General features: G+C 45.6%; 1 protein-coding gene across 1 annotated transcript; it reads right to left on the reverse strand.

The window, feature by feature from the left end:
• Positions 1-9318: 9318 nt before the first annotated feature.
• On the reverse strand, positions 9319-18326 carry LOC143271211 (uncharacterized). The gene is made up of 4 exons (XM_076563418.1): positions 18297-18326; positions 13604-13736; positions 12039-12380; positions 9319-10184 (listed from the first exon to the last, which is right to left on the reverse strand). The coding sequence occupies exons 1-4, from the start codon at positions 18324-18326 to the stop codon at positions 9817-9819; spliced, it is 873 nt and encodes a 290-aa protein (XP_076419533.1). The 3' UTR covers positions 9319-9816.
• Between the last annotated feature and the right edge of the window lie 6438 nt (positions 18327-24764).

Here is a 24764-nt window from a genome sequence, read left to right on the forward strand (position 1 = left end):
TAACTAACCACTTTCCCTCCAGCTGACGTAAGAAACCCAGGTAAAAGCAATTGGTGGTTTCTAGACAGTGAAGGAGCCGCCACGCCCACCCTGTGAGACTGGAAAGAAAGCAAACCAGTGAGGGTGGTGTTGCAACCACCTGGTTTTCTGCCTTGAATCACTAACCAGACTGCAGCATGGGATGCAGGTACACAACTAACTAGTCCTGCAGAGTTAAAGACACAGAGACTGTCATTCATGGAAGGTAAAGATGCTGCTGGGATTTCTAAGGCAGATCACTAGTGAGAAAGAACCTAGAAGAAGAAAGAGTGAAAAGAAAATCTTCATGTGTGTGGGGCTGGGTACAAGAGGTAAAGTGCCACTGCCCAAGCCTGAGGATCTGCATTTGCATCCAAAATAAACCTAAAACCCAGTGTGACAGCATATGCTTTAACCCCAGTGCTGGGAAAAATGGAGACAAGGGGATCTCAGGGGCCTTGCTGCTCAGCAAGTCTAGCTGAAACAGGCTCAGGGTCAGTCTACCTCAATAAATAAGGTAGAGAGCAATAGAGAAAGGTTCCCGATGTCTACCTCTGGCCTTCACACACTCACACATAAGTGAGTGCACATGCACACACATGGATATTCCACATAGAGAAGGGGCGAGGAGAAGAATGGCAAGGGGAAAAGGGAAGAAGAGAAGAAGGAGGAAGAAAGGGAGAGAGGGAGGGAGGGAGGGAGGGAGGGAGGGAGGGAGGAAGGAAGGAAGGAAGGAAGGAAGGAAGGAAGGAAGGAAGGAAGGAAGGAAGGAAGGAAGGAAGAAACCAAGCATAGGGCTTCCCCTGAGTTTCTAGCTGAATAAATCATATGTTATTTTTGGTCCTACAAGACAGACAAAACTCTCTACAGGAAAAGGATAAACATTAACGAACTATAAACTGAAGAGTTCTTAACATAATAAGAGGTAAGGAGAACTCTGGTGCCAACCAACCAAAGTGGATACACTTGAAGAATACTCAAAGCACTTGGTAGAAGCCACAGAGTGAGCATACCTGAAGAGCAGGTCTAAACCAGACCCAGAAAACGAGACTTCTCAGTCACAGTGGAGCTAAACAAGCCTCAGAAGAATAAAGCTGGCCTACAATGGGCTAGCTTACCTATGTGAACAAAACTGAAAATAAACTCCTTAAAGAAGAAAAACAAAATTCAGATGAAACAGCAGCAAGAATGGACAGCTTCTATGACAGAAAGATAATGGAACAACATCAAATGTGCACTCATTCAAATCTTTCTGAGTATGTCAATACTCCATAAAGAGAGAAGTCAAATATATTTTCAACTGCATGCTAATTAAAACATGCATCATATCCAAGTTTGGTTATAGAAACTAAATCACATCTAATGGAAAAATAATAGCTTTAAAAATTATTTATGAAACAATGTAAGGGTAGTGATTTTACATCTTTACTTTAAGAAGACAAAACAAAAAACACAAAATAAACTCAAAGAATCAGAAGAAATAAACCATAAACAGGAGAGGTCAATAAAACAGAAAATAAACAACAGAAAAAAAATCACACAAACAAAACTTTATTTGTTAAAAAATACTAATAAAGTTGATTGTCTTAGCTAGAGTAATCAAAAAAAAAACATGAGTAACTATTATCAAGAAAGAAATAAGAAAATCCATTATAGATCTTATACAATTAAAAGAATAACATGAATTATGAACACTGTTACCAGCAAAAATGTGAACTTAAATGGAATTTTTTAAATCTCAGGAAAGGACAAAAATGCCAAAGTAACACAGAGTGGGATTTGAGACCTTGTCTATAAAAGAAATTGTAGTCTCACGACTAAAACTTCAAGTTCCCGTGGCTTCACAGTTCACATTTATCAAACATTTAACTATAGAATTTTTTTGTCTATTTCTTATAAAACCAGGTATTGACTGAATTTTTTTTATAGTGTTGGGGGTTTTGAAATAGGCTCTTTCTGTGTAGCTCTGGCTGTTCTAGAACTCACTATGCTGCAATTAAAGGTGTGCATCACTGCCCCCAGCATACACTGTTATATTGATCTAAGGTAAATGAAAAAAATAAGCATGCATATTGTAACAGAGTTCATTTTCAACTTGACAGAAATGAGAATTGCCTGTCAAACTGGTCTCTGGGTCTGTCTGAGGGGTATCACATGAATCAAGTGGGAAAAACCACCCACTAGAGGTGACACTATTGCCTGGTTGGGAAAAGGCTGGACAGACACATTCAATGCTCTCTTCTTCTTGACCATGAATGTGAAGGGACCAGCTGCTTCAAGTTCCTGCTCCCTCACCTTCCACACCGTGATGTGCTGTCCCTTTAACCATCACAGCCCTCCTTCCTTGAGTTCCATCCTTCCTTGCATTGCTTTTATCTGGGTATTTTATCACAGTAACAGGAAAAGAAACAGAGACACACAAAAATAGCAGTATGGGAATATTCATATCAATTTACTCATAATAGCAGAAACCTTGAAATAGCTTCAAAGTGATCAAAATAAGACCAAACAAATTGTGACCAGGTCTTGGCAGTAAAAATAAACTGCTAGCATGCAAGAATACAAATGATCCTGTATACATCATGTTCAGTGATCTCAGTAAAGCATATGCCGAATGTGTAGAAAGACCTCACAAAGATAATGCTAATCCATGCTGGAAAAAGGCAGAGTGGTGATAACTTCTGGAAGGGTGAGGGGAAGATACATGACATATGATAATTGCCAGGAATGATGTGAATATTAATATATTTCAAAATATATGAATTTAGTTGTCATAGGAAAAATAAGAACCACTACCAAATTTTGAATCACAGCAAATGATCCACAGGTTGAAATTATGGGATGATGGTGGTTCTTAAAACTTAATATGATTTTGAACCAAAAAAAAAAAAAAAGCTAGAAACATCTCACTAACTGACATCCAAAGACACCAAGAGGCTCAGGTTATAAATACAGTGTCTGGTGGCATCAAAGCAGATATATTGACCAATGCAACAGAATTGAGTGTCCAGAAATTAACCTACACATGTTTTTAAACAAAGATGACAAGAAAACATTTGAGGACAGAAGAGAAATGTCAGTCTACACTGTGAGCTTTTGGGAAGCATCCCTGTTGATTAGACAAATTCTCATTAGGCCCCATCTCTTAAAGATTCTGCTATCTTCTAGTGGCATGAAGCTAAGGACAAAGCCCCAGATGCCTGACATGGATCTTGAATACATAGCACTTGACATGTTGGATTTCGGTCTTACTTTGCTCTCATCTCTCCTTTCAATGCCCCCACCCCTGCCTTTTAGAATGGGAATGTTTACTCTGTTATTGTATCCCACAGCTAAGAGTTTGCCTTCAGTCTCAGAGAACACGTGACACTCTTTGGAAACATTAGGACTGGGGATTCCTCGAGATGGACTGAATACTTTTTGCATTATGAGATGGCTGCTTTACCTTGGTGATATGTGTTTATAGATCAAGTCAACAAAGGGTGGTCTTGTGATGGTTCATCCTTGCTGTCACCGGGATTGAATTGAGAAGCACTTAGGGTCCTTACAAAGCATATGAGAAGTGCATCTTCAAGGGCCTCTCAGGAATTAACTGCAGGGGAAGGCCCACACTAATTGTAGGTAGCACCACTTAACAAGCATATGAAATAGAAGGCGAAGAAGAACCTGGCATTGTGGCATAGTCCTGTGATTTCAACACATGACACTGAGAGAGAAGGATCATGAGTACAAAGCCTCCTTGAGCTACATAGTGTGTGCACATATGGAAAAGGATAGGGACTAGCTCAGTCATAGTTTTTCTCTCCTCTCCATTGCTTCACAACTGCTATGAGGCTCTACCTTAACCTTCACAGCATGGACTGACACCTCTGAAACTGTGCACCAAAATTAATCTTTCTCCCCTTTGGTTGTTTTGTTCAGGTAACTAATACATTTACCACCCTAGAGTATGAAAGTTGTATCCTTAAAGATAGCGTAGCTCAATTTTTACAGACTGGGAAGCAGTCTCAAGGAGGCAGAGAACCTTTTCTTGGATCACACAATCAATGGACAGTAGACAAACCACAAGGAAGGTGAGCCTTCATTACTCTACCTTCATCCCATGGCCAATACAATCCATTTAGAATGAGAAATGACATCTGGTCTTTACAAAGATCTAGACTGTGAACAAATCTGCTTTCCAAGAAGCTTTAGTACACTTAATTTTATATTTTTAATGCTATTAATATCTTTACAGGTTTATATGCAAGCATAAAATAATATGAAGAAATTCTGTAAACACTTTAATCAAGATCCCCCTAGTAACATTTTGTAAAATGACAGTACAGTGTCACAGCTGGATACTGGCATCCACCAGTCCTATTTGGATTATGGAGTTTGGCTTGTACTCATGTATGCATGCCTCTTGGGTTTCTGTATTTTAGCACACATATAAGTTTAATGTTCACCCTCACTGTCAAGAGACTGAACAAACAGTTTTTATCACCACAAGTATCTTTCACGTTTCCCTCTGGTATCATCACTTCCTTCCCCACTCATTTTCTTCCCTAAGCACCATTACCAATGGTCTTCTTTCCATTTCTAAAATATTGTCATATCACAATGTATGTAAATGGAGTCATCCAGTACTGGCCTTTCAACCTTGCTAATCTCCCTAGAGATTCATCTAAGATGGTGCAGGTATCAATCATTAGCTCCTTTCTTCTGTCAAGTCTTATGCTATGATATAGAAGTACTACAATTTGCAGACCCATTCAAATACAAAGTCATTTATTTAAGCCACTTCTGGCTTGGGGCTGTTACTACTAATAAAATAGTTATGGACATTCACATATAAGTTTACATAAATATAAATTTCATTAAATAATTGCCCAGGTGTTCAATTGCATGGTGATTGCATATAGTTTTATCTATCTATCTATCTATCTATCTATCTATCTATCTATCTATCTATGTGTCTGTCTGTCTCTGTCAGTCTGTCTGTCTATCAATCAATCTACCATCTGTCTATCTATAAAATCTACCCACTTGGCTTCTCGAGTGATTATATTGTTTAGCTTCCTGCTGAAATGGATGTATGGTTCATGTATCTTTAACAGCATTTGGTGCTGCTACTATTTCTCATGGTAGACATTCTGATAGCTGTGTGATAGAATGTCATCATGGGATGAGCTTGTGTTTCCACAAGGAATATGATGACAGACATCCTGTGCTTATTTGCCATCTACAGATCTTCTTCAGCTAATGTCTGTCCACTCACATCTTTTATCCTCTCTGGGCTTGCATTGGTTCTAGACTGTGGTCCACTGTCAAATATGTGCCTTACTCAGATGTCCTCCACTTTGTAGTTTGTTTTTTCATCCTCAGGACAGGAACTGTCAGAGATCAGAGGTTTAGTTTGGGTGAAGTCCAACTTCCCAGTGTTCTACTTTGATGGATCATGCTTTTCGTGTCAGGAAACTGCCAGAGTCTCCAGACTTTGCCCACTCTGAAGTCTCACTGCACTTTATCTGGCCAGCTGTGACAGCATCTCCCTCACACCCTGCTCACTGCTTATACCACTGAATGTGAGCTCAAAGCACTACAGATCTGTAGGTTGCAAACAATGCAGTAGGGGTGCATTGTTCAAACACTCTGCTCCTCCCCTCAAGAGTCGCTCCTTGGTGTTTTGGCTAAGATTAGGAGAAGCCCTCCAATGTTCCTACCACAAGAAGGAACAGTGTCTCCCACTGGAAGGCAAGCTACCTGGCCACTTCCACTACTTCTGCCAAAGAAATTGTCCAACATGTGCCAAACAGCTCATAATTACAGTAGTGACAAGAATGATGTCCAAAAAGTGTGACTGTATGCAGAACACATGGGCATGTACACATGTGTGCATAAGAAGGCCAGAGGGCAGGTATCATCTATCATTCTCAATCTTACTTTCTTGAGATGGTCTGCCACTGAGCCTGGAGGTCACTGATTTGGCAAGACTAGTCATGTACAGGCTTCAGGGAATCTTTTGTCCGTACCTCCCCAGTGCCAGGCGTATAAGAACATGCTGATGTCCATGGCTTTTCAACGTAGATAGCAGGGATTTGAACTTGGGTTTTCATGCTTGAGTGACAAGTACTTTACCAACTGAGCCATTTTTTTTCTGCCGCAGAAAGTATCACCCAATTCAGCCATCTCCACTCCATACACTACCACCTCCACAGAGCCTCCCATGGTTGTTCCTAAGTGCCATGCATTTATTTCCTCACTTCATTAACTCAATAGCACTATGGGCCCCTCTTGCATCAATTGGTTTGCTCTTGCCTGGTCTTATTCATGTTTCAAAATGCCTGGCTTCCCAAGGCAAACATTGCATTCTCTTCCTCTTCGGTATCCCTGAAAGAATTGGCACACAGCAAAGACCAAGAATAATGGGTGATATCATTCTGTATGCTGTGAAAATGTCTTGCTCTGACTGGTTAATAAATAAAGCTGTTTGTCCAATGGTGAGGCAGAATAAGGTTAGGTGGGACATTCTAAAGAGAGAGAGAGAGAGAGAGAGAGAGAGAGGAAGGAAGAAGACAGAGCAGAGGAGATGCTTCCAGAGGCCGCCATGAGAAGCAAGATATAAAGATACCGGTAAACCATGAGCCACTTGGCAACATATGGATTAACAGAAATTGGCTGAGTTTAAGTGTAAGAACTAGTCAGTAATAAGCCTGAACTAATGGCCAAGCAGTTTTAATTAATATAAGCCTGTGTGTGTTTATTTGGGTCTGAGCAGCTGCGGGACTAGTGGGTGACAGAGATTTGCCCTGACCGCAGGCCAGGTGGGACACAGGAAAACTTTCAGCTACACAAGATTCATTGAGTTAACGAGAACAGAACTGACGTGGTATCAGTGCAAACACACATCCGTTCTCCACCATGCCCACTGCCTAGTCAAAGCAGATGCAAGCAGAGTTGTCTCTGTGATCTCTAGGTCATCTTTAAGAATTGACTTTCTAGAATCCCTTGTTTTCTCAGGTATCCACCCTGAACACCTGAACACAGCAGACAGAAGGAAACCTTGGAAACACTAAAACTAATTTCATCCTGAATTGTTGAACTCTTCTGTGACCAGTATTTACATCCATTCTTCCCATGATGAACTACCATGCCACATCCCTAACAGCTTTTTGAGAAGACTCCTGTCCCCTCAAATATATTTAACATGTTATGATAGCAATTCTCCAGCTTTCTCTGAAATTGGAAAGGGACAGAGAGTCTAGTTGCTGCGACTCCTTGGAAAAGGCGTGGCTCTTTTTTTTTTTTTAATGCCAAATATCTTCTATTGAAAGACCCCCGAAGGCAGTCTTCCCTCTGGAGAGACCCTCGCCCAGAGATCACACGAGACCACAAGTCAGATGCAAACAGCAAGAGGCTTTATTCAGGAACACGGGTACCCGGGGCAACACAGTCCCTCAAGAAGCTCAAGAGACTGGCGCGCCCACGGGCTGGAGCGGAGGGTTTTTATAGGGTCGGGCAGCAGGAGCACGAGGGGGGCGGGTTCAAGCTCAGGGCAGCTCATGGTTTACAGGGTTCTGATTGGACGATTCAAATGAGGCCGGGTTCAAACTCAGGGCAGCTCGTGGTTTTTCCCCGAGCTTGACACGCCTGCTGCCTGGCTCCAAGTTGTTTTTCTGACCTTTAGTACCCTTTTCTGGGGCCAGGAGGCCGGCTGTAGACACCCTGCGCTTTTTAGACCTTACTTGAAATGGCGTTAGGCTAAGCTAGTATGCTGGAGTCTTTCATTCCCCCATTTTCTTATCTCAGGGAATGGAATCCTCCATTCATGGGGAAGAATAGGGATGTGGCTCCATTTCCACCTGGTTGAGTCGTTGGTATTGTTGGGTCAATACCAAGGTCTGGACTATAGAAACACGTTCCCTGATAAATTGGACAAGTCTGTTTAGGATGTAGGGCCCGAGCGTCAGAAGGAGCAATAAAATCAGAAGGGGCCCTATAAGGGTGGAGATGAGGGTGGTGAGCCAGGGGGACCTTCCAAACCATCCTTCAAACCACCCCTGCTGTTCTTTAAAGAGTTTTTGTCTTTGTTCTAGTCTCTTTCTTAACTTAGCCATGCTATCTCTCACTACCCCAGTATGATCCGCATAGAAGCAACATTCTTCTCTAAGGGCAACACATAACCCCCCTTCCTGCAGGAAGAGGAGGTCTAATCCCCTCCGGTTCTGCAGAACTACCTCAGACAGGGAGGTGAGTGACTTTTCCAAGGCACTCACGGATTCCTCCAGTGCCTGGATATCGGTATGCATGGCAACCTGGAGTTGTCTGAACTGGTTGGTTTCCATGAGGGCAGTGGTACCTGTGCCTATTCCGGTGGCGATTCCTCCCATAGTTAATCCACCTAGTATTAGGGCCAGGGTTAGTGAGACTGGCTCTCTTTTTATACGGGGGACCCCTGTTTCATATCGGGCATAGATATCTTCAGGTGTATGGTAGACTATCCTGGGGTACAGTTCTATGAGCACACAATAATCGGCCGTGTTAGCTAGTATTGAGGGGGAGAGGCATGGTGTAAGTCCAGTGCTACAGGCCCAGTAAGTTCCGTTGGGAGCCACGAGATAATGGGGTCCTGGTACAAGTACCTGGGTGCGATTACACAGGTGTTGGTGGGTGTAGGGTACAGTCCCCAGACATAGTCCTTGTCCTGACACCTCGGAGATTGTGAGCTTATGCTGAGGTGTCGAGGCACATCCTGATGGGGGTGAAGAAGAATTGGTGAAGCTTCCGACTACGGCCACCCCCTCATAATAGGGAGGTGCGGGAACTAGGCATAACCAGCACTCCTGAGTCCGATTTGGGCTAGTAACATTGAGGGCTGAGTAAGCGCCCTCTATAAGATTCAATAACCGGTCTCCCGTACCGGGTCTGGGTGGTTGGAGGGTGACTGGGGTTACAGCGGCATTCGGAGCCGTGCTTGGGCGAATGGCCGAATTGGGTCGGGTGGTAGCCCTCGGGGGTGCTGGAGCAGGTAAAGAGGGGCGCTTTTGGTCAGCGAGAACCTGGTTGGGGCCTATAGAGGCGGAGGGCTCTTCAATTTTAAGTTTAATCATAAAGGTAAATCCCTGGTCCTGTCCTGTCATGAAAAATCTAAGTCCCCATGTTTTTCCTTTAATTTAATCTTGTGCCGTCCCCCTTCCTTTCTGAGTAAAGGATATGTTTAGGGGGTTGTAGGTGAAGTTTATACAGGGGCCCTCCCCCTCCCAGTATGTACTAAGCTCGCCTGGGAAACCCCAACAATGTGCTCGGGTGAGTGGGCGCCATGTGCGGCTTCCCCTTGGGTAGTCCTTTTTACCCTAATGAGGTCCCAAGTGGACGAAGGCTTCCAATAGGTATTGCCAGTTGTTTCACATCCCCATGCTTTACAGAAGTAACTTTCATAACCCCCACATTGGCTAATCAGCTTTCTGTCCCTACCATCCCGGGGGCAGACGTAGAAGGATAGTTGTGACAGGGCTTTCCTGGCTTCAGGGTGGCCACATCCGTATCTCCCGTCACTACATTTGCAAGTTCCCTTACCATCCTGACAGACGTCTGGTGCTCTGGGGTTCATGGGGTCAGTGGTAGGGGTGTCCCAGTCCTCTGACCCTGCTGCTAATTGGCAGAGATCTGGATGTAAGTTAGGCCACCATGTAAAGGGGGTGTGAAAGGCGGTCGTTTGCCAGACCGTCTCCCCAGTTTGTGAGATGACCTGCCAAGTGAGCCTCTTAGCTAGGTGCGGGCTCTCTGCCGCCCTAGTCCCCTGGGGGTAGGTAGAGATTAAGAGGAGGGGGAGGAAGAGGAGCCGCGGGTCAACCTTATTTTTAAGGGGTTTCGTGTATGGCGCACTGTCCATGTTGACTTTCTGGATCCTGCTGGGTCGGGTTCCCTGGCAGCCTTCACATGAGAGGCGTGGATCCATGCAGCAATCCCGTCGACCTTGAGTGCAGTGGGGATGGTCAGCAAGACAGTATAGGGCCCCTTCCACCGTGATTCCAGGCTCTTGGTCTGGTGTCGTCGGACCCAAACGGAGTCCCCGATCTGGAAGGGGTGGGGCACCACCGGCTTGTCTAGCTGCTCCTGATAAGCCTTGGCCAGGGGCTTCCAGACCTCCCTCTGCACCAACTGGAGGGCTTGAAGATGTGCTTCTAAAGTAGGGGTGGTGGCAAGAGAGGAAATATCAGGATGGAGAAAGTTTACAACAGGAGGTGGGGCCCCATATATGATCTCAAAAGGGGTTAGGCCGTGTGGGCCGGGGGTATTTCGGGCTTGATAGAGAGCCAAGGGAAGTAGGAGCACCCAATCTCTAGTGCCAGTTGCAAGCGTTAATTTGGTTAGAGTCTCCTTCATTGTCTTATTAGCTCGTTCTACCTGTCCTGAGCTCTGGGGGCGGTATGTCCAATCAACCCCCAATAGTTTGGCCACCTTCTGACTTACCTGGGAGACGAAGGCAGGCCCGTTATCCGACCCCAATATTTGAGGCATCCCATACCTGGGGAAGATTTCTTCCAACAGTTTCTTTGTTACCACGTTAGCCGTCTCATTCTTGGTTGGAAATGCCTCGATCCATCCATAAAAGGTGTCCACGAAGACCAGGAGATAGAGTCCAGGTTTTACTTCTGTAAAGTCTATTTCCCAATGAACACCAGGACGATGGCCTCTTTGGCGGGCCCCCTTGTTTAGATGAACCTTTCCTGCATTGACTTGAGCACAGGCTGGGCAGGTGGAAGTTACCTGCTGGAGTACCTGATCCTGGTTCAGCAGCACTGCCCAGGTGTTTTCTCTGTCTAATAAGGTCTTCATCTTGTTTTGCTCAAATGGGTCAATGCATGGAGGAATCTCAGCATATATCGGGTATGGGAGGTTGGCATGACCATCCGGTCCCCTAGTATATATGCCTGTCTTCTTTGTTCCCAGTCCGCCCCCATTTTCTTTGCTAGCTCATGGTCTTCTGGGCTATAGGGCACGGGGTCTCTCTCAGGCTGTGGTCCCGAAATCTACCCAGTCTGAGTCCAGCAGTAAGGCCCGATAGTTAGTCATTCTCGAACTTGGTGGGGGTTCCGAGGAGGGGGGATGGAGATTATCGTCTCCTGTCCCCGGTTTCTTAACAGGCAAGAGAGGGGTGTTCCAAGGTGACTGGCAGGGCTTTAACACCCCTTGATCCAGGAGCCTCTGAATATGGGGCTTGATCCCCTCATGAGCTTCCCGTGACATTGAGTACTGTCTGATTGAAACGGGAGTCGCGGAGGCCTTTAGTGAGATCATCAGCGGTGGCTGATCACGTGCCAACCCCAAGCCCCCAGTCTCTGCCCAGGCCTGAGGAAACTTCCTCAGCCAGTTCTGTAGCTCCTCAGGTGACTTCTCCGTGGGTTCTGCCTCAAACAAACGGTATTCTTCCTCTAAACTGAGGGCAAGGATTTGTAGGGGGTCTCCTTTAGGACCTGTGACTCTTGGTCCCTTCTTCTTACAGTAAGCATATTGATCTTTATCAAGGGGTGGCCTCCTTCGCTCTCCCAACCTATCTCCCTCTCTCTGCTGTCCCTGAGACACAACGGTGGCCAAAACCTTTTTCATCTCCCTATGTTGTTTTCTTGTCCCTTTCCTCACGTTTCTGCCATCTCCTTTCCTCATTCTCCTCAAGAGTTTCTCTCTTACTGAACACTTTCTCTGCTTCCTTCAATAAATCTGGCAAACCTAGCGCTTGCAAACTTTCCAACCGCTGCAATTTGGTTCGGATATCTGAGCTAGACTGGTATCTGGATCATACGGAGTGTACATCTTATAAGCCTCCTTCAGCTTCTCTAAAAATGCAGCGGGTGATTCTTCCTTTCCTTTCCTTTCCTTTCCTTTCCTTTCCTTTCCTTTCCTTTCCTTTCCTTTCCTTTCCTTTCCTTTCTTTTCCTTTTTCTTTTTCCTTTCCTGAGCCAAATTGGTAGGCCTTCTGGCGGCCGCTCGGAGACCCGCTAAGAGCAACTGGCGATAGAGACGTAGATGCTCCCTACCTTCAGGTGTATTGAAGTTCCAGTCTGGGCGGGTCAAGGGAAAAGCGGCATCGATGATATTTGGGAGTTGGGTTGGCCTCCCGTCATCGCCCGGAACCTGCTTCCAGGTCTCCAGGAAAACTCTCTGCTTTTCTTCTTCCTCCGAGTCCCCAGCGAGCGGGGTCATCATGGGGGGGGCGGCCGCCGGGAAGGTCGCAGCCGGCGCCGTGACAGGAGCCGCCGTGAGCGCAGCCTTGACAGGAGCCGCCGCGAGCGCAGTGACAGGAGCCGCTGCGAGCGCGAGCGCAACCGCTGAGGTGGTCGCGGCCGGCGCCGTGACAGGAGGCGCCGCGAGCGCAGCCGCTGAGGTGGTCGCGGCCGGCGCCGTGACAGGAGGCGCCGCGAGCGCAGCCGCCGGGATCGCGGCCGGCGCCATGACAGGAGGCGCCACGAGCGCAGCCGCTGAGGTGGTCGCGGCCGGCGCCGTGACAGGAGGCGCCGCGAGCGCAGCCGCTGAGGTGGTCGCGGCCGGCGCCGCGACAGGAGGCGCCGTGAACGCAGCCGCTGAGGTGGTTGCGGCTGGCGCCATGACAGGAGGCGCCGCGAGCGCAGCCGCTGAGGTGGTCGCGGCCGGCGCCGTGACAGGAGGCGCCGTGAACGCAGCCGCTGAGGTGGTCGCGGCTGGCGCCATGACAGGAGGCGCCGCGAGCGCAGCCGCCGGGATCGCGGCTGGCGCCGTGACAGGAGGCGCCGCGAGCGCAGCCGCTGGAATCGCGGCTGGCGCCATGACAGGAGGCGCCGCGAGCGCAGCCGCCAGGGTTGCGGCCGGCGCCATGACAGGAGGCGCCAGGAGCGCAGCCGCCGGGATCGCGGCTGGCGCCGTGACAGGGGTCGCGGCCGGCGCCGTGACAGGAGGCGCCGCGAGCGCAGCCGCCGGGATCGCGGCCGGCGCCATGACAGGAGGCGCCACGAGCACAGCCACTGAGGTGGTCGCGGCCGGCGCTATGACAGGAGGCGCCGAGAGCGCAGCCGCCGGGATCGCGGCTGGCGCCATGACAGGAGGCGCCGCGAGCGTAGCCGCCGGGATCGCGGCCGGCGCCATGACAGGAGGCGCCGCGAGCGTAGCCGCCGGGATCGCGGCCGGCGCCATGACAGGAGGCGCCGCGAGCGTAGCCGCCGGGATCGCGGCCGGCGCCATGACAGGAGGTGCCGCGAGCGTAGCCGCCGGGATCGCGGCCGGCGCCGTGACAGGAGGCGCCACGAGCGCAGCCGCTGAGGTGGTCGCGGCCGGCGCCGTGACAGGAGGCGCCGCGAGCGCAGCCGCTGAGGTGGTCGCGGCCGGCGCCGTGACAGGAGGCGCCGTGAACGCAGCCGCTGAGGTGGTCACGGCTGGCGCCATGACAGGAGGCGCCGCGAGCGCAGCCGCCGGGATCGCGGCTGGCGCCGTGACAGGAGGCGCCGCGAGCGCAGCCGCTGGAATCGCGGCTGGCGCCATGACAGGAGGCGCCGCGAGCGCAGCCGCCAGGGTTGCGGCCGGCGCCATGACAGGAGGCGCCAGGAGCGCAGCCGCCGGGATCGCGGCTGGCGCCATGACAGGAGGCGCCGCTGGAATCTCGGCTGGCGCCATGACAGGAGGCGCCGCGAGCGCAGCCGCCAGGGTTGCGGCCGGCGCTGTGACAGGAGGCACCGCGAGCGCAGCCTTGACAGGAGGCGCCGCGCCTGGATGGAGAAGGATTATACAAAGAACGCAAAACAAACCGACACCACAAACAAGAAACAGTTTCGCTGCGCGGCTCCGGTGTAAAACCGAAAGCAAAAACTCAGATGGGGACACGGAGTGTTTGAATTCTCCGTCCCCTGCCAGCACCACGTATCCTTCTGATACGGGGGTGGCCCCGAAAAACCGTGCCCCAGAGGGGACTTCCCGTGCCCCCAAAGGGGACTTCCCGTGCCCCCGAAGGGGACTTCCCGTGCCCCCAAAGGGGACTTCAGAGACCCGTGGAACGTCTTCCAGGGTCGCAGTGGCGAAGTCCGAGCTCGTCAGCTCCTTCAGCCCCACTGACTCCAGACCGATTCCGGCGCGCAAACAGACAACATTCAACACTTAGACAAACCGACAACACTTCCCGTGCCCCCGAAGGGGACTTCCCGTGCCCCCGAAGGGGACTTCAGAGACCCGTGGAACGTCTTCCAGGGTCGCAGTGGCGAAGTCCGAGCTCGTCAGCTCCTTCAGCCCCACTGACTCCAGACCGATTCAGGCGCGCAAACAGATAACATTTAACATTCAGACAAACCGACAATAGTTCCCGTGCCCCCGAAGGGGACTTCCCGTGCCCCCGAAGGGGACTTCAGAGACCCGTGGAACGTCTTCCAGGGTCGCAGTGGCGAAGTCCGAGCTCGTCAGCTCCTTCAGCCCCACTGACTCCAGACCGATTCAGGCGCGCAAACAGATAACATTTAACATTCAGACAAACCGACAATAGTTCCCGTGCCCCCGAAGGGGACTTCCCGTGCCCCGAAGGGGACTTCAGAGACCCGTGGAACGTCTTCCAGGGTCGCAGTGGCGAAGTCCGAGCTCGTCAGCTCCTTCAGCCCCACTGACTCCAGACCGATTCAGGCGCGCAAACAGATAACATTTAACATTCAGACAAACCGACAACAGTTCCCGTGCCCCCGAAGGGGACTTCCCGTGCCCCAGAAGGGGACTTCAGAGACCCGTGGAACGTCTTCCAGGGTCGCAGTGGCGAAGTCCGAGCTCGTCAGCTCCTTCAGCCCCACTGACTCCAGACCGATTCAGGCGCGCAAACAGATAACACTCTGACAGGACAGAAACGACATACACCAAGGCCGGCTTACCTCCTGACAGTGGGTCGGTGGTCCCGAGGCGGGGGGTCTCTAATCCCGGACGAGCCCCCAAATGAAAGACCCCCGAAGGCAGTCTTCCCTCTGGAGAGACCCTCGCCCAGAGATCACACGAGACCACAAGTCAGATGCAAACAGCAAGAGGCTTTATTCAGGAACACGGGTACCCGGGGCAACACAGTCCCTCAAGAAGCTCAAGAGACTGGCGCGCCCACGGGCTGGAGCGGAGGGTTTTTATAGGGTCGGGCAGCAGGAGCACGAGGGGGGCGGGTTCAAGCTCAGGGCAGCTCATGGTTTACAGGGTTCTGATTGGACGATTCAAATGAGGCCGGGTTCAAACTCAGGGCAGCTCGTGGTTTTTCCCCGAGCTTGACACGCCTGCTGCCTGGCTCCAAGTTGTTTTTCTGACCTTTAGTACCCTTTTCTGGGGCCAGGAGGCCGGCTGTAGACACCCTGCGCTTTTTAGACCTTACTTGAAATGGCGTTAGGCTAAGCTAGTATGCTGGAGTCTTTCACTATAAAATACATGCCAATTGTTTACAGCACATAGAATGTACTTTATACATACTGGCTACATTAAACATCTAGATCAACACAGTCATAAAAGTCTTGTTAGCTTCCTAAACCATATTACAAAGACACAAAATCTCCGAGCATTACAGGTAAACACAGTGTTATTCAAAGTCTTGATTGTTTTCCTTAGTTGATGTTTGTTTTCTTCAACTTTGGCAAATGGCTTGGATCTTCTTGTTTATTATAACTGATCAAGAAAGGGTGCCTTTCTCACTTCTTTTCAGAAGTTTTCATTTTACTTATTATTATGAAAGTGTGTGTACATGCACACATACACATGCATGCTTGCTGTGGCATTTGTGTAGAGTGTAGAGGGCAACTTTGGGGAGTTAGTTTTCTCCTTCTGCAGTGTGATCAAGTCCAGGTCACCAGGTGTCTGTGGCAACACCTTTCCCTGCTGAGTCAATGTCCCCCCACCTCCTCATTGAGGTCACCAGGTGTCTGTGGTAACACCTTTTCCTGATGAGCCAATGCCTCCACCCACCTCTTCTTTTCTTTCTTTGCTTCCTTTTCCTTTTTCCTTTCTTCCCTTTTCCAGACAGGCCTTGCTACATAGGCTAGGATGGTCTCAAACTCAAGGCAATTCCCCTGCCTTGCCTCCCTTAGTCTGGGATTGTAGGTATGTACTCCATGCCCGGCTCCCTTCATTTCTTTATAGGAAGATAAAACTCTCTACTTTCCCTAAGTTTTTGATTTTCTCAGATTTCTGGATTTCACCCTGATGGTCTCTGTAAGGGAGCCAAGTATCATAGTCTCTATCTTGTCTGGGTAGACTTTCTAATCACTAAGGTCTTGCTTCAGTTTCCAGATAATATTAACTGCCATCTTATAGTCACCCAGTGGAGGAGAACAGCTCTGATGCAAAGCCACCAGCCATTCGAGACCAGCCTGGTCTACAAATCAAGTTCCAGAACAGCCAGGGCTATTATACAGAGAAACCCTATCTCAATCTCAGAGGGAAACATACACACACACACACACACACACACACACACACACAGTGGGAGCTTCTCTCAAAAGAGCATGAGATACAGTCTGCTGTCAAGAGCTGCTCTGGAATCGCCTTTTGGTTCCCACCCTGCAGCAGATGTGTGTAACTGCCACCTTTAGTGGAGGATTATTTCATACATGCACTCACAACTAGCACTTGCAAACATCTGCTATCTGCTGTTCACTGTTTATTGCCACTAAGGGAGGATGTAAAAATAAATAAATTGTAGCCACAGCTTGGAGAGAGCTCACTCTACAGAAAAGAATAATTTGGAATGCTATGAGCCCCCAGCAAAGCATGAAAGCAATTTTGGCCTGGGAAACCTTTCACAGGCATTATAGCATTGTATCCAAGTATGAGAAGAAAATGACATGCTTGCCGAGTGGGAAGCAAAGAACAGGGAGGGGTCATTCCAAGCAGGCGAAGCTGCTCATGCAAAGGGCAGTGAAGGAAAAAGTCATGATTGAACATGGCCAACCTAGGAATGGGGCTGCTGAAGTGTGGGGGTGGGTATGTATGTAAGACATCAGTATGCACAGGCAGATGGGAGCAGGAATTTTAAAAGACTTCGATTTGCTGTTGTTAATGCTTTCATTTGGACTGACAACAGCTACTTACAATAATGAGAATGAGAGACAGGGAAAGGGAGTAGTTTGTGACCCGTGTTAAACACTTTTAAAGACTTTATCTCATCTTCTCCTCATGGCTATGTGGTTCTCTTGCTCTTTGAATAGATGGGTACTGAGGCTTGGTTGTTCAAGCACTGCTGAAGCCTCCCCTTGTCTTCATTGCTGGGAAAGGCTGTTCTCATTACTGTACATAAGAGCTCTCTCCCTCCAGTAAATGAAACAGGAAGACAGGATGGAAAAGCAAAGGACTTCCAAATCTCCCATACCTGAGTTCTAGGAACCTGTTTTCAATGTGTTTTGTTTGGATCAAGCACAAAGGCTCCCTCCTCAACTCAATTTCAGCTACTCTTAAAAGCCCATTGTAAAGCCTTGTTTAAAGGGGCTAGGATCACTGGCCCATAAGAACCACCTTGTCAGGAGAGATCAAAGAGAGTTTTCTTGGTAGTTTTATTTATTCCATACGCCCTTGAACTCTCTCTGCCCTCCTTCAACAGCAAGCCTTATCCACTGGTGATCCTACTGGTGACTTATTAATGGCCTTTTCTCCAACCCCCTTCCCTAACCCCTCCCATCTCAATGCCATACATATGGGAAATGATACATATGTAAATCAAGACTCTGCCTTGGTTCTGAGAGGAAAAAATAAGATTCGGTAAAATTTCACCCAAGAGAATGTTGGAGCCCAAATAATTTGACAAGAAATATTTTATTCAATGTTTGAGAAACAGGTAATTTATATGTTGTTTAAGCTCTTTCAGAATAAACAAAAAGATGGAACATGCCCTAAATCATTTACAAAGTCAATATAGCAGAATGATAAGATGACAAAAATCTTTCAAAATAAAGATACCAAACAAAGACTACAGAACAACCAAATGACAGGAATTAATACATATCTTTCAATGATAACTCTGAGTACAATGTTCTTCATTTTTCAGCCAAATTATATAAACTAGCATATTGGATTAAAAGCCTTGACCCACACTAAGTTGACATAGACAAATACAGCTGCAGAGTTAAAGGATGGAAAAAGATTTTCTAAAGAAGTAGAACTCAAAAGCAAATAGGTATAGCGATACTAATATTTGAGAAAGCAGACATTAAGTCAAAATTAGTCGTAAAAGAAAGATCAGAGAATATAACAATTCTAAGCATGCATAGCAAATATTAGTGCATGTATTTTCACAGAAACGAACATCAATGGGTATAAAAGTACACACTGACCTCAACACTATAATAGTGGGTGAATTCCATGTCCAACTGTCACCAACAGACAAGTAATCCATACAAAAAAAGACAAGGAAACATCAAAGTTATTAAGATCAAATGAACTTAATAGATAGTTATATAATGTTTCATCAACAGCCACAATATATATTCCTTTCACTGGTATATGGAATTTTCTCCCAAAATAGATCATATTTGAGAACACAAAGTGTCTGGATTCTACCAGACACTTAAATAATAATTGTCATCAATTTCTTTCAAATTATTCCATGAAACAGACAAAGAAAGAATGCTACAAAACTCATTTTATGAAGTTAATGTTACCCCAGTACCAAAAGTGGATAGAGACACAACAAAAAAGAAAACTACAGACCAATTTCCCTAATGAACATAGATGTAAAAATCCTCAATAAAATACTAGGGAACTGAAGTCCAAGAACACAGGACAAAGTATTCATCTTTCTCCTTTCTAGGGATACAAGGATGGCCCAACACATGTAAACTGATAATTTCAATATGATATACCACTAGGTCAGAAATCATATGACCATTGCAGCAGATTTATAAAAGGCCATCAACAGACTTCAACATCCCTTCTTAATAGAATCCCTGAAAAAAAATCAGGGACAGAAAGAACACAACTCAAGGTAATAAATGCTATCTGTGAGAAATATATAGCCAGTATTTCACTACAATAGGAAAAACTAAAAAGCATTTCCTCTAACATTTGGAGTGAGACAAGGATGGCAGCTCTCTCTAGTCATATTCAATACACTGCCTGGAGTGTCAACTAGAACAATAATACAGGATAAAGAAAGCGGCTAGAAATAGGAATGAGAGAAGTCAAATGATTCCGTTTTGTGGATGATACATTATACTCCAGTCTTTAAAGACTCCACAGAACACACTTCGAACTGATACACATTTTCAGCAAAGTAGCAGCACACACAAGCTGCAGCTTCCCTATGTACTAATAACAAGGATGCTGAGACAGAAACCTGGAAGATAAGCATGTTCAGAATCTTTTCAGATAAGTACCCGGGAAGAATTAATTCAGGAAGTGAAAGACCCTTAAAATAAAACTTGTAAAACACTAGAGGGGAAAAATGGAGAAAATAGAATGGAGAAAATTGTCCGAGTTAGGGCTGTGAGAATGGCTGTATTACCAACAGGGGTCTCGAGTTCTACACAATCTCCATCCAAACCCAGTGACGTTCTTCACAGGTTTAGAAAAAAGCAGCACTAAAATGCATATAGAGCAATGATGAAGGTATCAATGCCTGATTTCAGATTACACTACCGAGCATAGTACCAAAAGTAACATTGCAGTGTCATAAAAGCGAAGGTACAGACAGACCAAAGGGATAGGATAGAGGTCCTAGAAGTAAGTCCACGCAGCTACAATCTGATTTTTATGATTTGGGTTGAGAATTTTGCACATGCAATATAATGTGTTTTGATCAAATTCACCCCATTATCTTCTCTCCAATGCTTCCTTTACCTCCACCTAACCCCCACTTTTCTCTCTGTGCTCCTTTGTAGGAACCCACTGAGTCTATTGAGGGCTGCCTGAATGTACATGGGTACAGAAGAACCTCTTGGAGAAGGGGCAGACTTTCAGACTACATCTCTGAAAACAAACTGACCTCTCCCGGTGCTTCCAACTGCCAATAGCTCCCTGGCTAGGGCTGGGACTTCATGAGCCCCTTTCCCATCCATGCTGGGATTTGCACTGGCTCCTTTAGGAGATCATTTTACTGAGTCACCTAGAATGTAAAATGTAGAACATTTTCAATATTCTTTCCCACTGAGGGGGAAGCTAGGAAGGACTTTTCTCTTGCCCCTCACACTTCAGGTCTTTTCTCAGAACTTTCCAATAAATTCTAGGGTTGAAGAAGAGGTGATAGTGACCAGATGGCTCTCTCAGAGGGTTACACTGACAGCCAAATAAAATTGTGCCACTTTTCACTTTATAAGAGAATCGAGTCCTTTTGTAAATGATTTGATCTAATCCAGCATTTGTATTTCCCCACATCCACAAAACGTTGCTTCATTACTTAGATCAGTATTTTCCCATAGTACACATCACAAGGTCTTCAACGAGTGGAATTACCTTTTAACTTTAGAAAGTACAAATAAAATTGCTTATTTAATTATTCTTATGTGACAATTGGATAATATCTGAGCACTACAAATGGTCACATCTCTACCTGTCACTGTCCCCCACAAATAAATACCAGTAAAAACTTAGTCAAGGAATTAAAAGTATTTCCCCAAATATATGCAAGGAGCTGTAAAGTCTGCAATATTTATATACAATTTTGGGGCATGATAATAAAGGAAACAGCCATGAGAAACAAACCAAATGCATTGGCAAACATACTCTTGACAGTACCCACATGGCGAATTCAATCCAAAGAAGGCCCAAATGTGTAGTCAGAGAGAGCCTGAGCGACTCACAAGAAACAGGTTTTGTCTGCCAAATATGTAAAGATACTTTCAATGTTCTAGTGAGTGTGGGTTAAGATATAGAAAGACAGCATTCTGGAGGAAGAGCATAAATGACAGAAACTTTTAGAAGGGCAATTTGCTAATATACATTGAAGGTTTTTTAAAATAACCATGCCATTTGACTTCATAATTTCAATTTGGTGAGTGTATCCTTGGAATATAAAAAGATGTGTGGAAAGATTTAATTGCAGTTCTATTCATTACCATGTTGCTTGCACTTTTGAAAAATTGGAAAAAAATTAAATGTCAAGCAATAGGGGATTAATTAAATAGATTATAGTTCATGTGCATAAAGGAACACTATGAAATTATAAAAATATTCACATGGATAGTTGTTTCTCATGCATCTTAAAGTATAAAATGTTGTATGAAACCTAACTTTTATTAAAAATACATACACTTAGAAATATGTATATATATACATATATATATAATTATCTGGAAATATAGACACCGTAATTTTAATAACATTATGGACTTCTTCTAGTTGGAGAGTTACAGGCTATGTTCTGCTTATTCCCATATTTCTATTTTCCCCAAGTAATTAATATGCATTGTTTGGTGGTAAGAAATGACCATGATGGTTATTTTTACATGAAGCATATACATCAGCTGCTTCAGCTTGCTAATGGCTTAGTACTGTCTTAAGCTGGAAGCCACCAGAAATGAACCACATGCATTCATCCAGCTACATGGATGCTGATTCTCGGGAATTAGTAGAATGCATTGGCACTGAATTTGTTAAGTGCATCATAAAAAATGAGGGCACCAAAACTGGGTATGCCTGACTTCCTACATTCCCCCAGAATTTGCATAGATTCCCATAGAAATTAGGTGAGTACACATTCAAAAATACTATGTCATATTTCTTCCAAGCTCCAACTATTAAAAATTGCAATGAAATGCTATGTTTGATCTGACCATTTTCTCTCTATGTATCTTTTTTAATGAACATTTATCATGGACTTACTTCACCAGTCAAATAAGCATCTATCAATAGGAAAAACATTTTTAGTATACATTTTATGCTTGTTGACCTTAAGGTTATATTAGATTAACTAGATCTGATGATAGCATCTTTAATCAATAATATCTTTATTTAACTGATGATAAGAATTGTATAGATTTATGGCATATGCCATGATGTTCTGAGGTATGTTTACATCGTGGAGTGGCTACAGCAAGCTACTTAATGTAAGCATCATGTCATCATGATTATTTTTTTGAATGTGGAAAGAACATTCTTTTGAATATTCTTACTCTCTGCAATTTTCACACATATACCACATATACATATATTTTATATGTATACATATATATACTACATATACATATATACATATTTATAAATATTTATACATATATACATATATATTACCCTCAGAAAGTTTCATATATACACCAACACTGTTAACCACAGTCACCTTGATATCCAACAAATCTCTTGAACTTATTTCTGGAGGCAAGGGTTGAGACAGTGTCTCATTCTGTAGACCAGGATGAACTCAAGCTAACAGCATCCCAAGTGTAGGAATTACAGGTATGAACCACCATGCCCAGTCAATATATTAATTGCAAAAAAATGACCAACTTCTTCCCAAAGTCTCCAGTCTCCAGCCTCTGGTAACTGCCATTCGACCTTGATTTTATGAGTTTGTTCTCTTTCATTCTTATCAGATAGCTCTTCCTGATAACACCAGACTTCACCACTTGTGCACAATGGAAAATCCTGAGTGTTCAGCCAACAACAAACCAAAGAGGCTGTGTTAGCCAGCTTGCTGACACTATAGTGAAATACTGCCATCATCAATTTTGAAAGAAAAAAAGGATTATTTTGGCTCAGATTTCAGAGGTTCTAGCCCATAATCCATTGGCTCTGTTGCTTTGAGCTCTTGACTAAGCAACCCAATCTTGGCCGAAGCATGGGGCTGAGAAAACCTGTTCAGTGCATGGCCAGGAAGCAAAAGAGACCAGTGATGGGTCCGGTGTCTTCCAGGGCCCTTGGTCTTTGGGCATTTTCAAGATCCAAACTCCAGCAGCTACCCTCGGAAATATTCCTCCACCCTATTTTCTCCCCTATGCCTTGTTTCTGGTAAAGATTTTTTTTTTTTTATGGTGACATATTGTGATAACTGAATCCTAACGTTAGACCCCCCCAGTATATGTGTGCATTTATATACATTTATATGAATAAAATATTCTTTTTATTTAGGTCTAAAGCACTATTCAACAAATAAGAAATGACTAATGGAAATGTTAGGTATGTTTACCATTATTGAGTCATGGATTTCTTTGGAGATAGGTTCTCACTATGTATCCCTGCCTGGCCTGTGACTCACTACTTCGATCAGGCTGGCCTAAAACTCACAGAGATTCACATCTGAGTAGTGGGATTAAAAGTGTGCCACTATGCCTGGCTCACACAAACTTTTAATACTAGGTCTCCTTAATATATTAGACACTATCATTTGAATAGCTAGATAAAATATTTGACCTAATTTCACTATATCCATTGATTGGTGGGAAATAGTCTTCATTGTAATCAGATTTTAAGTTACTCTAGAAGTAACAAAAGAAAAAGAATATTCTTTATGCTAGACCTACAAATAGATCCTCTACTTGTTGACCTTTCTTTAATACATGTTCTGGGATGTTAACTTACTTTCTTGAGGTGGTCTTTAGTCTATCTATATGACAATTCACACTCTCATAGGAATGCTCACTGTTCCTAAGAACAGTGTGGAAAGCAAGCACTGAAGGGTCGTAATGCATCAAATCAGGTTTTGCCAAAAAGGATCAGAAACAGTGGGAAGAAGTCTGTCTCCAAGGTGTTCTTCAACTCGATCTATATATCTCTATCTCTATCTCTATCTCTATCTCTATCTCTATCTCTATCTATCTCTCTCTCTCTCTATGTGTGTGTGTGTGTGTGTGTGTGTGTGTGTGTGTGTGTGTGTGTGTGTAAGCTGCTACACAGTGCTTCAATGACAGCATGCTCAGAGGGAGCCATGCCCAAGTGTGGAAAGGATGGCAGGCACCCCAAGAGGTCTCTAGAAAAATGACTAAATATGGGCTTAAAAAATGAGTAGGCAGAGAAATGACGAAGAATTTAGTCACAGTGATAGCGGGTACAAAGGCAGAAGCATGCAGGAGCAGGCTGTGGGGGGCAATACCAGCACAGTGGGGATGTAGGAAGGATGCCTGTGGCTGGGGCAGGGAGGGCCTGGGTGGGTAGGAGCCTCTTGCACTGCGTCCATTTGTCTGACTGTAGTTGAAGGATTGGAAACTTCTAGTTAGATTAAATAGACATACAATAGAGAAGGGGTGCTTTGTGGAAGGGTTATACAAGTGTCTCCAAGGCTGTATTCAAGCAGTGACCCCACAACTCCCTCTCTCTCCCTCTCAAATACCCCCTGCCCCTGGCAGAGCTCCCATAATGATGAACTGGACAACTCAGGAACATCTGCAGCCGATGGCTCCAGAGCTATACCCTTAGCTGTATTAATGGCTGCAAAGTGGGTGTTGCAGTCCTGCCTCTCAACACCGAAACCGAAGGCAAGAATCAGGGAATGTACTTGTCTCTGTCACCAAAGCACATTCTGAGTTTATAACTCCAAAGCTTTTCTGATGGCAAAATCAGAAGGGACAGCCCGACATCATATCTGAGTTCCCCAAACTTTCTCAGATCCCCTTGATTGTGGAAACTCCAGCCTCTTAGATGCGAAAGCTCACTATAATCCAAACCATGGTTTTCACTGCATCATGGAACACCTGGATTTCACTAAGGATTTCTGTTTCTGATGCGAGTCACATGCTCTAAAAGTCACCAGTTCTGAGCATACAGCTTAGTGGACCTTTTGTTCATAGGCTATCTGCAGTCTAACCCATTCACAGACTCCTCCTGCCCTGTTCCTTTAGCTCCTACAGGCAGGCCTCTGCTCTTGTCTGTCTCTG

This window comes from Peromyscus maniculatus, chromosome 1, assembly GCF_049852395.1.
Source record: "Peromyscus maniculatus bairdii isolate BWxNUB_F1_BW_parent chromosome 1, HU_Pman_BW_mat_3.1, whole genome shotgun sequence".
NCBI classification, from domain to species: Eukaryota; Metazoa; Chordata; class Mammalia; order Rodentia; family Cricetidae; genus Peromyscus; species Peromyscus maniculatus.

Bases quoted from the DNA above. Each gene is read 5' to 3' on its own strand.
- LOC143271211 (XM_076563418.1), bottom strand. From the start codon at position 18,326: ATGGAATTCACCCACTATTATAGTGTTGAG. The intron at 12,381-13,603 runs GCCAGCCGCGAT...CGACCACCTCAG, and splicing joins GCGGCGCCTCCTGTCATGGC to CGGCTGCGCTCGCGGCGCCT. The intron at 10,185-12,038 runs GTAGGGAGCATC...CCCCTACTTTAG, and splicing joins GAACTTCAATACACCTGAAG to AAGCACATCTTCAAGCCCTC.